The 16,371-nt window shown below is 40.8% G+C and overlaps 1 protein-coding gene across 3 annotated transcripts in view; it reads left to right on the top strand.

Annotated features, from left to right (window-relative positions):
* DIAPH3 (diaphanous related formin 3) overlaps positions 1-16,371 on the top strand; it is a 581,492-nt gene that overhangs the window by 42,258 nt on the left and 522,863 nt on the right. For all 3 annotated transcript variants that reach the window (XM_067563206.1, XM_067563204.1, XM_067563205.1), the window contains one exon: positions 10,461-10,637. In XM_067563206.1, the coding sequence (XP_067419307.1) occupies positions 10,461-10,637 (177 nt within the window). The remainder of the gene's footprint in view (positions 1-10,460; positions 10,638-16,371) is intronic.

The raw sequence follows: 16,371 nt of genomic DNA, 5'->3' as shown, positions 1-16,371 counted from the left end.
AATGTATGTTGAAAGAATGTATGTGCCCTCATGCCCTTGAGCTCCTTCCCCAAAAATATAAATAGCAGTGTGGCCCTACCTGACAGAGTACCTCATTGCTCATGACAGCAAGGTGGAACTGCCTCATTGTCCTTAGCTACCCCATAAAAATTGCTTCTTTGTTACATTTAATGTAAATAGTATTTGTTTTCTTATAGTTAGTATATTGTTAGTCCATTGATTAAAAAAAGAAATTTTATTTTCCTCTAGGGAGTTCTCCTTGATATTGACAACTATGGGTAAGGCTAAATCTTCAGGCTTTAAGACTTGTCTAGCCTGTGAGACAGCTCTTCCCTTAAATGATGGACATATTAAATGCCTATTCTGCATTGGAGAAGGGCATGGGACTGAAAAAGGCATAATTTTTGTTTTTCTTGACATACTCCAAGGGCTAGAGATGCTAGTTAAAGATTATTTTTTGTTAGTGCTCCATGAGGGGAGGATCTGATTCTAAGATCCTTTGACGGAAACAAACTTGTTGCATCTAAACACCACTCAGCTACTGCTCTAGCTATTCATGAGCAATTACTCCTGCATCTTGAGTCTCTTTGGGCTCAAACAGACATAGCAATTCTTGATGCTCCACCACAGACCACCTTGGATCAGTCAGTGGCTCTTGCTTCCTATGATAGAAAACAACAGCGATCTAAAACTGTGTCATGGCACGGATTGCAATCCATGGCACCAGCTAAAAAGAATGAAAACGCACCACTCATCTGCCCTGACTTTTTTAAATATGACCAGCCAGCCACGCTGAATTCAGTATCAACTCAACACTATTCTACATCGGCTACTATTACTACCTTTTTCACTATCATTTTCCGTATCACTAACCTCTGTTTTGGTTCAGCATCGGTGGCAAGAGACTGACAAAGGCAACAATGCCTTCTCTGGTAATGACTCTTCCCTTACCTATGCAATGGGTACTACAAACTAAGGTTCCGCTAATGTCTGAACTGACTGCTTTCAGCATGTTCACAGACTGGTAGATGACACTGGAGCCTAGAGCCATCTACTTGTTGCTTTTTCCTTTTCAGTAATTTATAAATCTCTCACGGTACTGGTGCCCAGGGCTCCAGTAGTGAAGATACCTTTGCCTCCAACATCTGCAGCTCCGTTCTCAGTATCACAACACACAGTATCAGTATCCCCACAGTTTCCCTCAACTCCACAGACATCAACACCGCTTTTAGAGGAGGTGTATAGTTCTGCCTTCTCTCCATCAATTCATAACAGAAGGCCATCTCCTATAGTTGGTTGCTTTTTCTCCTGAACTAACCCATGAAGGGGCTCCTGAGGAGGATTTTGAAACTTTTGGTTTCTCACCATTAAAAACAGTTCAGCAAGATTTCAGTGTCCTTGGTTCTCCGAGTACTGTCCTTATGGGTGCTCCACTTCAGGTACACATGTGCCTATCGATCCCTTGATTTTTCTTTAACATTGTCTGTTCAGGCTGCACACTGTCTCTATACAACCTTATGCTGTCCGGGCAAACTTCCCTCAGTTCATTTTCTACCACCTCAGCTTGAGACTGAGTTCAAGTATGTCCTCTTCATGCATGCCTCTGCGTGCTTTGTACTTGTTCAGTTAGTTTAGTGTTTCTAGTTAGTTAGTTAGTTTAGAATTTCAGTTTTTCCTCTAACTCTAGTTTGTCCCCCCTTCCTCCTTTTTTTTTTTTTCTGGGTTGTTTATTTGGCCTGGTTTGGCATGCCTGGCTCACCAGGTTTCAAAGGGTGCCTCTCTGTCAGGAGGCGATCCTGATCAGCGACAGCAATTCTAAGTGTATCCATTGGTTGGGAGAGTGTCCCCCCCACAAGGAGCCAGCTCCCAAGAAGTTCTGATCTACTAGGTCCTGTGGTGTGAAAGTCTGAGACCTCTCGACTGAGTACCATGGAGGTTACTTAAAGGTTGTGCAGCAACTGTGGTTCTTTGAGGTGTCATCTCCCCCACCCATGGGTGCTCCACTACCCTCCCTCTTTCTTCTTTGCTTCAGACTGTTATTGTTGGATGTCCAGATGAAGGAACTGAGGGCGGTTCACTTGCACAGCCCTATATACTCTCGGAGCATGGCAAGAAGGTGTATAGAGCACATGCGCGGGATAAATGAACACGACTAACAAAAAACCCCCCACCTCTGATCAAGGGCTCGAATGTGTACTCCTGAAGTGGAGCACCCATAGGGGGAGACATCTCAAAGAGCATAGTTAGTGCACAAGGTAAGTGACCTTTTCTTCGAGTAGTGTCCCTATGAGTGCTCCACTTAAGGTGACTCCCAAGCAGTGTCCTCACAGGGAGCAGGAGCTTTGGAAACCAAAGACTGTCCAAAGTCCAAGACTTAAAACAGTATAGCAGAAAAGTGCTGCATCACATCTGACGCTATGGACCAAGGCATAGTGTTTAGAAAATGTATGCACTGAGGCTCATGTAGCAGCTCTGGTGATTAACTTTTTTTCATTCCTCCATCTTGGTCTCACGTGCGCTCTCTCTCACTCCATATATAATACAGATCTTAGCCATTCTGGGCTCCTTGGAACCCACAACCTCAGTCCATTCCATATTCACAGAGTGCTTCTCAAGTATTGTTCTGAGAAGCCTTTAGTGAAGAGTATAAGCATGATAATCTGGATCATTACTTTGTCTCTGTATGCTTTTTCTTCATCTCCCCATGAAGTTGTTAATCCTTTGATATTTGGTACTATCAGGGACCTTTCAGCACCTTCTAAAGGTGATAGTTGACACTTGAGAAATTTCTCTTGAACTTGTGCAGGAAAGGTCATAAATATTTTGATAAATTGCATCCTGTCTTTCAAAAATGCCTGGGGATGCCCATTAATGAAGGAATTTTGGATCCAACGAGAAACCTTTCAATGTACACCAACCTCCATTTTAGCCATCTCCTAAAAGAACAGACTTTTATTATGTTCCACCATAAGACTTTGAATATTTTTATACTTAACTCATTACAGGCTCTCTAGGTGTGAATGCTGCCAATGAAAAATGTAAACCACACATTCAGCCAAGGTTTACTCTTACAGACAAGACCGAAAAAAAAAAAGTTAGAGCTATTTGAGAGAGAGATGTATTCCTCAACTGTTTTTCAAGTCACAGTGGTAAAATACAACAAGGCTTTACTAGCCAACTATCCAGTGGGGTAAAATCTCCCAATTCTTAGATAAATTTCCATAGGACTCTAGGGATGAACTTAAGTCTGTATGTTTCAAAAGCCAGCTCATTGCCTAGATGTCTCTTGCAAGCCAGATTGGATGCCTGACCCCAGCGACAACTGTGGTTATCATTTGTAGAGCATTTTGGCACCAATCAGGCATCCCAAAAGAGGTTTAGCTACTTCAATTCCAAAACACACAAGGCTTTGCACTCACTGAAAGATTCCAGAGCGATGCTTAGTTTCCTATGCCTTTACACCCACTCTGTAGGGGGAAGTATATCAGACTAGTGTCCTCTTGTTTTAATCAGCAGAGATCATGAGAGCCATATTAAGAAGGCTTATTGCCCATTCTTTGGCAATATATCTCAATATATCAGACTGAAGAAAGCAAATTTATTGACACGGTTGAAGGTTCTGGACCAGTTCATTTGACTCTCTATACCCTTTCTTTCATTTGGCACCAAACTACCTATGTTTTTTTCATGCCTGGGCTGTGATGAGCACAGACCATTGTGTATTCAGTCGTCCAGAAGGGCTATGCTCTTCAGTTCCAGTCCGTGCCTACTCCTCATTCTCCACCCATATTCCTTTTCAAATACCTCTCTCATAAGAGTATTCTTCAGACGGAAGTGGATTTTCTCCTTCAGAAATCCTGGTCAGGGGGTTTATTCAGATTATTTCCTCAGTCTAAATAAGAAAGTTGTCTACCATCCAATTATTCTGGATCTCAGACAACTAAGGTTCATTTGTAGTTTTTGTTCAGAATGGTCAACCTTGCTTCTGTAACAGACTCCCTAGATCTCATGGTTTGCTTTGTCATCCTTAAGTTGCAGGATGCATACTTCCATATTTCCTTTCTTAAATGCGATGGGAAGCATCTGACTTTCATAGCAAAAGACTGTGAATACTGACTGAGTATTGCCCTTTGTCTTCCTACAGTACCAACAGTGTTCACGGTGAGTTAGTTTGAACTAAATTAAGTGAAAGGATAAACAAAAACAGATCTTCAGCTCGGAGTCTTTGATTTCAAAAGGGCAAACTTGAAAAAATTAAGGGAGTTAGTTAGGGAAATGGACTGGATTGAAGAAATTGAAGATGTGAATATGGAGGAGGCTTGGAATTTAAATTTAAGTCAAAGCTGCAGAAACTCTCTGAAGCTTGCATCCCAAGCAAGGGAAAAAATGTGTAGGGGGAAGGATTGCAGGTCAAAATGGAGGAACAAGAATCTCAAACAGATTAAGAATGGGAAGAGGGGATGAATCAATCTGGAAAACTACTTTATTTTAGAGATCAGGAAGTGTAGATATAAAGTGAGAACTGCTGAAAGAGAAGCAGAGCGAGACTTTGCAAAGGTAAATAAAATCAGTAGTATAATGTTCTTCAACCATACAAATAAAAAGGGAACTGTTAAGCAGTGAGGTAGCACAAAAAATAACTGAGGATGGGTTGGAGATTAAAGATAATCTAGATATAGCCCAACATCTAAAGGAATACGTTGCCTCAGTTTTTAGTAAGGGTAATGAGAAGCTTGGATCAGTGGCAGGGTGGCTAATGGGAACAAGCATATGGAAGTAGAAATTATCACAGCTGAGGTGGAAGCCTCTGACAACTTAATAGGACCAAATGCAGGACCTAGATAATCATCATCCAAGTGTATTAAAGGAGCTGGCACATGAAATGGCAAGCCCAATAGCAAAGATTTGTAATGAATGTGTAAACTTGGGGTAGTACCCTGTGACTGGAGAATTGCAAATACAGTACATGTTATGACCTGTCCGTGCCTAGGGTAGCCACCTGAAAATGCCAATGTCAGGGCAGGCTGTAAAAGGAGAGCAGATTCTCCCAGCACTGGTGGGTGACATTGAAGTCAGACTTCCCAACCAGCCATAAACAGTGCTTCTGATTCCCCACACTAGTTATCAAGAAGCCAAAATAAAAATATACGCAGCCCCCTTTACTTCATTTCAGTCTCCGGTTCCCAATCAGTCACTAGAGATCAGTTATTGAAAACTCTATAGCAGATCAATATAAGTTTAGATCTTACCCAAAATACCACGATCCCAGCCAATCCTTTAGTAACTAAAACTGGGCCCAGCGTGTCTACATCCCTCAACTTGAATGTTAGATGGTTGAGTCTGGAGGATTGTTCTGTTAAGGTACAGAACATTCTCATTCATAGCTGAATTTCTTCAAGAGGCCTTACTTATGGGGCATAGTAGAAACGATATTCAATGTGGGCTTCTCACAATAATTTTCTACTGGTGGATGCATCTTTTTCCAGCAGCCTGGATTATCTCTCATCATTGAATCATTGCCTGCCATTCTCCAGTAAAAGGAGATCCTTTTTTTTGTCCATCATTGCGTAACTAGTTTTTTGAAAGTTCTAACACGTTTTCCCACTTACTAATTCCCTCCCCCCCCTTTCCCGGGACTTATATGTAGTCCTACCACTGCACTAATGGCAGTGTTCTTTCCAAGAGCTCTCTTTTCCCTTCAAGAGGCTAAACGCCACACTTAGAATGTTTTGAGAGCTACCTTGTGTTATCTCACTAAGACAAAACTCTTCTACCAATCACTGTGACACAGGAATAGCCAGACAAGCCCAGGCAGACGTACTATATCTGTGTTTGACCAGCTTCTTGATACTTCGGTGAAAGCTGGGGATGGTCATGCGTGGGCTCTGCTGACAGTTAAGAACAAACTTAAAACAAAGCTGAAGTTAATGATATTGAAATTGAAATGAGACAAAAGTCTGGGGCTGTATAAGAGAAGGAAAAATGGCACAAAATGTTCTCCATTATGGAGGAGATGATCTGCCAGGAGGAGTGTCAAGAAGGTGGATCCCAGCTTTCTGGATTGAACAAGCACTATATGAACTGACCATTGGGTGAGAAAGACCATATTAGATAGGAAGGTGACGTATTAACAAGTATAGACTATAAATTGTTATACTTTTATTTGTAACCTTATGTTTTCAAAACCTTTAACTTTTTATTTGAATCGTTAACTCAAGCTTTGTTAAACTTCAGGATCGTCTTACAAACATGTCTAAGTGCCTTCTGTGAAGAAAAGTGTTGAACTTGGGTGCTCTGCTTTCAGATACATTGCAGGTGTCCAGAAGACAAGGGACTGGGTACTTGAGAATAATAAAGTGAGGAGTGTAAATTGTTAGACTGCACTGGAAAATAGTGGGGCTTCTGACAGCATGGGGGTGGAGTGCTTGTGTTGCCTGCAGCTGGTAGTTCAGGGAGAAGTTTCCCTTGGTGGGCACAGTCAAGACACGCTTATTCTGTGAGTAGGTAATAGTGATTCACCTTCTAAGTGTCTCAGTCATCAGTACTGATGACTATCTCTTGGTGATAAATTTAGGGGACATCTGTTTTAACAGAGAATCTAAAAATGGGTGTCAGATGGCATTTTACCAGAACTCAATCAGCCTCCTTTGTCTTTTTGAGACACATACCTGTCTCTATTTTTGAGATCTATAGAGCTGCTACTTGGAGTTCAATAGAGATGATTTTTTACAATATTATTCTCTTGTCAGCTTCTAAATTTGATGAACAATTTGTTAGGGAAGTCTCATGGTCATTAGACTTCTGACTCTACCATCAGAGACAAAGAACTGCTTGCTTATTGCCTAAAGTGGGATCTGTGTGCACAAATATTCAAAGAAAAAATTACTTAGTATAAAGTAACTGGTTTGAGAGCTTTTGTCCAGATGGATCCCACAGCCTATTCTCCATTTCCACTAATGTGGAGTCCTTTACCATTGTGAATTGGTGAAGGAAATGAGATGCAATTGGGGCCATCCTGTACGTTGCATCCTCAGAGGAGGGATTTGAGGGCATATGCAACTTCAAAGGTTGCTGTTGGCTAAAAAAGAATCTGATATCGCATGCATGCGCACACACCTAGCATGGGATCCATCTGGACAAAAGCTCTCAAACCACAGTTAAGGTAAGTAACCGTTTTTTTCCTGTAATGCATACATACTCATATACAAAGATTAATCCCCTGATGATCTTCCATACTCAGTGTGTATATACACCCAATGCTCAAGGTCATCAAGGAATTAATCTATAATTCATGACGCAGACCTCAGTGAAGCTGAAAAATTATTCTTCTAACATGAACTACCATTAGTAAAATGGAGTTTATCTTAGTCCAAGTTTGTCCTGTCTCTTTTTACTGGAGTATTTTTGTATATCATCCCATGTGTAGTACCTAATAGAATACATTTTTTAAATACTTTCTATAAAATGTGAATTCCTAAAGTCTTGGTTATAATAATTGGTAGTGTGTTGCAACATACTAATAGCTGGGACCGTAGCAATTGGCAGGGTTGTCTTCCATAATTGTGAAAACACAAAACAGGTTCAGGGCTTCCATTTGTTAATCTACTTGCTCTTAACAGTGCATCTTAACGATAGTACTTTTATAAGCTACATAGAGGAAAAAGGACATATCACATAATAGTATGTTTATAATTATAGCCAATTCTTTCTATATTTCTTACCTAACATGACTCAAGCTTTCATGTAGGTTGCCACATATTTGGAGTGAAGGTTTGGTTTAGTAAGGCTTAAGGAAGTTAAGATACTGCAAGAACACTCTTATAAAAGTAACAAAACTTTGTAAGGGAAGGTGACTAGCTGATTTAGCTAGGGTAGTATAATCTGTCCTTTAGAGAACAGCAAAAGGCTGAATTAGGCACTATATACTGTCAGTTACTTGTATTTTTGAGCCTCCTTGACTGCATGACCAGTCTTGAAGGCTCAGTCAAACTTGTGACTAAGACAGACTTCAGATTTATGGGATTGTTCAAGCCAATGGTATTGTGCTAGGTCTACTCCTCCTATGTGCTGTCCAATCTGAAATGTTGGAAGTGCGAAGTGCAGGGAACACGGTACAACTGAAAAGTGTTCCTTGCACTGCCAAATTTTGAGCGTAGCAGCTGGAAAAGTGAGGGTACATCAGAGTAATTGGTGTGGTAGCGTGAGAAATTCTGGTATCAGAAATGGAAGTAAACTCTTGGAAATGAGTCTGTGTACAGAAAAAATTCTTAACAAAATGAAACCAGCAATATGTTACTATTGACTTGTTTTAGTGAACTCTACCTATTATGGAGTAGGTACAGAGAAGTAAATTTATTGAGTTGCTTTGATAGAGAATAGTTTAGCATTTTTAGAATGGCAACATTTTAATATTGTGAAGTATTCTAATTGGCTTAAATTATAACTTGTTTTTAAAAAAAAGTTTATTTAAACATTAAATAAAAAGTCAGCATCTTATCAGGAAGAGTTCTAGAACACCAAAAGCATGCTTGTAATGAATTGTAATTTCCTTTATATGACAAAAATAAGTCTTACTGAAATAGTGGTTTTTTGGAATTGTTAGTAACTATTAACCCTGTCAGTTCACTTTTTTCCCTTTTTGTTAAATGCATTCATATACTAGCTATTCCCCCAAAGTATTTATGGTATTAGCAAAGAGTATGTTTGTTTGAATTTTAAGGCCAGTGTTCATTTTTAACTTATGAGTAACTTGTATTCAGGAATTCCATGTGACTGAATATTGGGCTGTACTTTATTATGGCTGCTCTCAAGTCAAATGGAAAATAGAGATCTAGGGAAAAGACCCCTCATACTGAAAAAATATGATATAAACAAAACTGGGTGACTGATTGGGGTGCCTAAGATTTATTTATGCTCTTTGATAAGAGGTACTTCTTGCTGCACATATTATGTGTAATGGATAAAATAAGGATCAATTGAAAGACGTTGGTTAGTAAGAACTGCTGGCTGTGACAGTTGTCAGTAATAGTAACTGGATTAGAATTCCCCTTAGCATATCAATCATGTAGCCCTAAATAAGAAATAACCATAAGAAATTGCATAAGTAATTAGGTAAAAACAAAAATGTCAACAGGACACATGGTGATATTAATTATGGAAAAGCAACTTTTTCTCCAACAAGGAGTTTTTCGGCACACCATACTAAAAAAAACGGGGGACTTGAAAAATTAGGTCTGTTAGCATCCTACCAGATACAGAGGAGAGAGGCAGAGGCCAGCTCTTTACCTTACGCGAAGGATGGTAATATATCTGTGCTTTCTGTACTCTGTATAGTGCTGTACTAATCTCTTTGATTAATTCCATTTGTCTCTTATTTGACAATGCTGAATAGTTATTACATTTAAACATACGAAAATATTGCTTTTACAATAGTACTGTGAGTAGAGGACAGGAAAGTTGGGGTCTAGTACTATCTTTTATTCCTTGGACAAGTAACTTAACATCTGAAGACCACTGTAGTGCCTTCGCTTCCTCTTTTCTCATTCCAAGGCAGCAGCATATAGAAAACTTACAGAATACCTGGCCAGATACTTGCTCCTATTCAGAGCTGTGATCAGCCATGAAACTGCCAAGACCTACATAGGCTTCATTTGGCTAGTGCTTGTTCTACTGTAATAGATAAAGGCATTGAATATACAGGAGAGGGGGACTGTACAGCGACTCCTACCCTTTTGAAGCAGCCAGGAGACTTTTGGAGATAGTAGCAGAGACATCCTTTGTGTCTGGATACGTGAAGGGACAAGTTGTTTTTTTCTCCAGGAGCAGCAACTGAGCAGCCTTAAAATTTAATCTGGCAGTCTCTAACCAGAGGCTAATAAGGAAGATGGACCAAATATCTGAAAATGGAGTCCCCATTTGGGGGTCCAGGGGCAGCAGCTGCCAAGAATTTTAGCAGTCTCCTTCACAGTGATGTTGGGTTTCCACCTAGGGCATTGACTTTGGATAGGTACACCCTCATTTTCTATCAGTTACTAGATAGACTTCAAACTTAAGGTAATTCACTTGTTAAGAGTTAACTTTACATTTTTTACTGGAATCTATTGCCAAGGTTCGGTCAAATCATATTTGGTCATACAAGATAAGGTTCTAAGTGCTAAATAAATCTCTGAATGATATGCCTTATTCCCTTTGTCTTTGGTAATAAAAAGCTACCTATTGATGTAAAGTTTTAAAATAGACATTGTGTTGGATTAGCTGGCTTTTTTTTAATGTCTAAAAATAAGTAGAATACGTCTCTTCATAAAAATGTTTTAAATCAAATTGTAAAGGCTAGCTTTTGGTCAAACATATCAGACAGTTAACTGTTCTTAAAAAAAACCCATGTGTATGAAAATTATTTGTGGTTGAATATAACATGAATGACAGCTGGTGATGTATGTTAACTGTTCTTTTGTTTGCAGTTGGATAGATTTGCCAGCATAAGGATTCCAGGAAGTAAAAAGGAAAGACCTCCTTTATTGCAGCTGAAACAATCACATTCCTCTACTGATTGGATGTCACTTCCTGCAGATGTGGATGAGTTTATCCCCAAACCCTTGTCAGAGCAAGAAATCTTAGCACTTTTTGAAAAAATGATGGTAAGAATCCCCTCTCACTGTTTAATGCTTTGTGTTGAGATTTGTATTTTTTTCATTTAGAGAACTACACCATGACTGTCTATTCACTTGAAGCTCATTGTCCATCTGTGAATGAAAATTTCTCTTTTTTGTCTTAATTGAATGAAGAATATGTGCCAAGATATAATGGCAAACAGGGAATCATCATCAAGTGGTGGTTCTTGGGGGGTGGGGGGATCCCACCAGGATTGGATCTTAGCCCTATGCTCTTTTTTTTTATCAATGACCAGGAAGATCACATAAAATAAGTTATGAATCATAACTTCTCTGTGTCATCTGCACATTTGATCTTCGGGAGGTACTAAATCATGAAGACTTCAGCTCATTTTTATAGAGCAATCTGGATCGCTTGTAAATCAGATAGAAGCAAACAGTACTCTCCTCTGGCTTTCAGTACTTCTAAATGCATCCAATCCCAGGATCCCTGGTAGTAGCTGCTGTTCATGGAGATCTAGATCGCAAGGGCCTCGAAAATCAATATCACAAGACACAGAGATGAGAGGACTATATCGTGAGGAAAAATTATTCTTCAGCTAGCTTGCAAATGTTTATTGCGAGCTACCAGGCCCTTTTAGCTAAACCCAATTTATTTAAATTGGGATTATGTTATATAGATATGTTCTATATCAAATTATATAGAAAAAAGTTCTCAGAACAACAGGGAGTAACTCAGGTACATAGAATAGAAAGGTCAGTTTGTGTCGTACTTTTTTTGCAGATAGTTTTAGATGCCTCAGAAACTGCGGTGAGCGCTAGGGCCACAGCTGCTGTCATGTGCAGGGCTCCTTGTTTACAGTTTTCAGGGATATCGGAAGAGGAACAGATCACAGATGAGGGCTTCCCATTTGAAGGCTGTTGCCTGTTCAATGCCAATACAGATCCAGACCAGTGCTCCGTAAGATTTGTGAGCTGATTTTGGATATCTGAGGCTCTCCATGCCACAGGTACCAAGGAGACAACTAACCAGACCTCCGACTTTATTCAGACAGAAGCCCACTTCTTATTACTACTCTCAGCACAAACCCTCTGAGCCATCAAGGAAAAAGAGGTTCTACCAAAGGAGGTTGTTGGACTCTATCCTGAGAAGTAGTGAGTGTAGAATTCTTAGTTGACATCTTGCATGGTCAGCTGAACATGATCTGTGATCAGAAGGGCTATTGTGGTTCTTGAATTTATAAAAAGTAATATTGATTGGAAATAGAAAGGCTGTTACCCTTGTATTTGACACTGGTATAACCACTGCTAGAATACTGTGTACAGTTCTGGTGTCCACAAATCAGGAAGGGTGTTGATAATCTAGACAGAGGTTTGAAAGAAGAACCACAAGAATGATAAAAGAATTGTAAAACATACAATCATAGATTAGGGTTGGAAGGGACTTCAGGAGGTCATCTAGTCCAACCCCCTGCTCAAAAGCAGGACCAACCCCAACTAAATCATCCTAGCCGGGACTTTGTCAAGCCACACTTTAAAAACCTTTAAGGAGGGAGATTCCACCACCTCCCTGGGTAATCCATTCCAGTACTGCACCACCTTCTTAGTGAAAAGGTTTTTCCTAATATCCATCCTAGACCTCCCCCACTGAAATTTGAGACTATTGCTCCTAGTTCTGCCATCTACCAATACTGAGAACAGCATTGTTCCATCCTCCCTGGAGCCCCCTTTGCGGTAGTTAAAGCTACTTTCAAATCTCCCCTCATTCTTCTCTTCTGCAGGCTAAACAAGCCTAGTTCCCTCAGCCTCTCCTCATAATCATGTGCTCAAGCAGCTAGTCATTGTCGTTGCCCTCCACTGGACTCTTTCCAATTTGTCCACATCCTTTCTGTTGTGTGTGTGTGGGTGTGTGGGAGCCTCAAAATTGGACGCAGTACTACAAATGAGGCCTAACCAGTGCTGAATAGAGGGGAACAATCATTTCCCTTGATCTGCTGTCGATGCTCCTACCAGTGCAGCCCAATATGCTATTGGCCTTCTTACCAATAAGGGCACACTGTTGACTCACATCCAGCTTCTTGTCCACTGTAATCCCCAGGTCCTTTTCTGCAGAACTGCTGCCTAGTCAGTCGGTCCCCAGTCTGTAGCAGTGCATGGGATTCTTCTGTCCTAAGTACAGGACTCTGCACTTGTCCTTGTTGAACTTCATCAGATTTCTTTTGGTCCAATCCTTTAGTTTGCCTAGGTCACTCTGTATCCTATCACTACTCTCCAGCATATCTACCACTTGCACCAGCTTAGTGTCATCTGCAAACTTGCTGAGGGTGCAATCCACCCCATCCTCCAGATCATTAATGAAGAAGTTGAACAAAACTGGCGGCAGCACTGACCCCTGGGGCACTCCACTTGTTACCGGCTGCCAACTAGACATCGAGCCATTGATCATTACCCGCTGAGCCCAATGATATAGCCAGCTTTCTGTCCATCTTATAGTCCATTCATCCAACCAGTACTACTTTTAACTTGTTGATAAGGATAGTGTGGGAGACCATATCAAAAGCTTTGCTAAAGTCCAACGTATATGACGTCCCCCACTTTTCCCACATCCACAGAGCTAGTCATTTCTTCATAGACGGCAGTCATGTTGGTCAGACATGACTTGCCCTTGTTGAATTTGTGCTGAATGTTCCTGATCACCTTCCCCTCTTCCAAGTGCCTCCAAATGGATTCCTTGAAGACCTGCTCCAGGGTTTTTCCAGGAGTGAGGTGAGGCTGACGGGTCTGTAGTTCCCAGATCCTCCTCCTTTTTTTGAAGATGGGCACTATATTTGGCTTTTTCCAATCATCTGGAACCTCCCCCAGTCTCTCCATGAGTTTTCAAATATAATGGCCTGTGGCTCTGCAGTCAAATCAGCCACATCTGCCAACTCCCTCAGCACCCTCGGGTGCACTGCATCCAGCCACATGGACTTGTGCATGTATAGCCTTTTTCTAAATAAACCTGTTCATGCCTTATAGTGAAACATTCAAGGTGTTCATTCTATTAGTTATACAAAGGGAAGTTTAATAGGTGACTTGATTGATCCATAAGTGGCTTTCTGTAAGTTGCTGTATGGTAAATAATAGTTCTCTTGAAATATATCTAGCTTTTTAAAAAGGAGTGCATGTAAAGTTGAAGCCAGTTCTGTTATGAGTTTCAGAAGATCTCTTGGTTAAGCCAGGGTTGTCTTTTTTTCCGTACTTGTATCTTTCTTATTCGGTGGGATAGTTTGCTGTTGTGCCCTTAAGGAACAGTTTTGTGAAAAACTGTCAAGTCGCTCAAACTGCTTTTCCCCTTAGACTTGCTTCATACCACCAGCCATGTTGGGTCAGACCAATGGTCCATCTAGCCATATATCTTGTCTTCTGAAAGTGGCCAATGCCAGGTGCTTGAGAGGGAATGAATAGAACAGATAATCATCAAGTGATCCATCCCGTTGGCCATTCCCAGCCTCTGGCAAACAATTCCTGCATATCCTGGCTAATAGCCATTGATTGACCAATCCTTCATGAACTTATCTAGTTCTTTTTTGAACTCTGTTACAGTTTTGGACTTCAGAACATCCTGTGGCAAGGAGTTCCACAGGTTGACTGCATTGTGTGAAGAAATACTCCCCTTTGTTTTAAGCCTGCTGCCTATTAATTTCCTTTGGTGACCTCTAGTTTTTGTGTTATGGGAAGGAGTAAATAACACTTGGTTATTTACTTTCTCCACACCAGTCATGACTTTATAGACGTCTATCATATTCCCCTTTAGTTGTCATTTTTCCAAGCTGTAAAGTATGTTTTATTAATCTCTCCATTATATGGAAGCTTTTCCATGCCCTAATGCTTTTAGTTGCTCTTTTCTGTACCTTTTCCAATTCCAATATACCTTTTTGGAGTTGCGATGACCTGATCTGCATGCAGTATTGAAGATGTGGGCATAATATGGATTTATGAAGAGGCAATACGATATTTTCTGTCACCTTATCTATCCGTTTCTTAATGATTCCCAACATTGTTTTTTTGACTGCCACTGCACACTGAGTGGATGTTTTCAGAGAACTATCCACAATGACTCCAAGATCTTTCTTGAGTGGTAACAGCTAACTTAGACTCCATTTTATATGTATAGTTGAGGGTATGTTTTTCAATGTGCATTACTTTGCATTTATCAAAGTAATTATTGTATCAGTTATTGAATTTGATATGCCATTTTGTTGCCCAGTCATCCAGTTTTGTGAGATCCCTTTGTAACTCCTTGCAGTCTGCTTTGGACTTAACTATCAGGAGTAGTTTTGTATCATCTGCAAATTTTGCCACCTCACTGTTAACATGTTTTTCCAGATCATTTCCGAACATGTTGAACAGTTCCTGTTACCAGTACAGACCCCTAGGGGACAGCACTATTTACCTCTCTCCATTCTGAAAACCGACCATTTAGTCCTACTGTTTGTTTCCTACCTTTTTAAGTAGTTACTGATCCAAGAGATCCTTCCCTTTTATCCCTTGACAGCTTATTTTGCTTAAGAGTCTTTGTTGAGGGACCTTGTCAAAGCCTTCCTGAAAATCTAAGTACATTATATCCACTGGATCACCCTTGCCCACATGCTTGTTGACCCTCTTCTCATGGGATCTGATTTACCAACTCCCTGACTTGGTTAAAATCTGCCTTCTCAAAATCCATTATATTTATTTTGCTGTTTTCCCTCCTACCACTCTTTAGAATCATGAAGTCTATCTTCTTTGAGTGCTGTCCCTGTGGGCGCTCCACTTCAGGTGCTGAGGCATCCCAGCACTGTCGATCAAAGATTTTTGCAGCTGTCCCTGTCCGGGCCATGCATGTGCAGCAGGTGTCTCACAGCACCATTGGCACGTCAACTGCTGCTGTCGCAGCCCGACCCCATCAGTTCCTCCTCAACTTTCCTCAGCCTGTGGCGGAGCTCGCAGCACTGTCCCTGACACAACAACACACCGAAGCAAATTAGCATTAGAAATAGTTTAAATAACCAGTTTATTCAGAATAAGTTAATAGTGTAGTAAACCATGGGTTTTAGTTAATTAACAAACAAACAACTCTTTTCTTTCCCTGTTGCTCCTTAGTGGATAATCTTCTATTTATGGGAGCAGATAGTACTTTAAAATGCCTGGCTCTCCAGGGTTCAAGACATGTGGCTCCTGCAGAGAGACAATTCCTGTCTCAGATGGCCACTGTGTGTGCATCAAATGCTGCGGGGATGGACACATTTCAGCAAAGTGTGTACACTGCATTGACCTGAAGGCGAGAGCTAGGTGTGATAGAGATCTCCGCCAGAAGTTAATTCTGATGGAGAAATCCCTCAAAGCTGTCTCAGAACAAGACTTCAACGGAAAAGGTGAGAAAGACAAAAGGCTCATTTTTCCACAAGACTGAGGAAAAGAGACCTGACCTCACCGGAGGGAGACATGCTCAAAAGAAACGGTCTCCACCCAGGCCTCTTCCCTCTGTACCAACCATCTCATGGGTGAGCAGTTCGGATGCTCTGGGTACCTCCAGCATAGCCTGCACTGACAAGTTGTCTGGAACACCAAGAAAATCAGCAGAACTGAGACACAGATCTGAGTCTGCTACGGCACTGTTGAAACTGGCGAAAAAGGCACCGAACCCCAATACTGCACCGATGCCTTCACTTTCAGCACTGACAAAATTGGTGCCAACTGACACAGCATGGAGAAAAGCGCCACGCAAGACAACGCCCCC

The sequence above is a fragment of the Emydura macquarii genome, unplaced genomic scaffold (assembly GCF_026122565.2).
Source record: "Emydura macquarii macquarii isolate MOO-44397 ecotype Brisbane River unplaced genomic scaffold, CSIRO-AGI_Emac_v2 contig_2473, whole genome shotgun sequence".
NCBI classification, from domain to species: Eukaryota; Metazoa; Chordata; order Testudines; family Chelidae; genus Emydura; species Emydura macquarii.
This window is presented reverse-complemented; position numbering and strand designations above follow the sequence as displayed.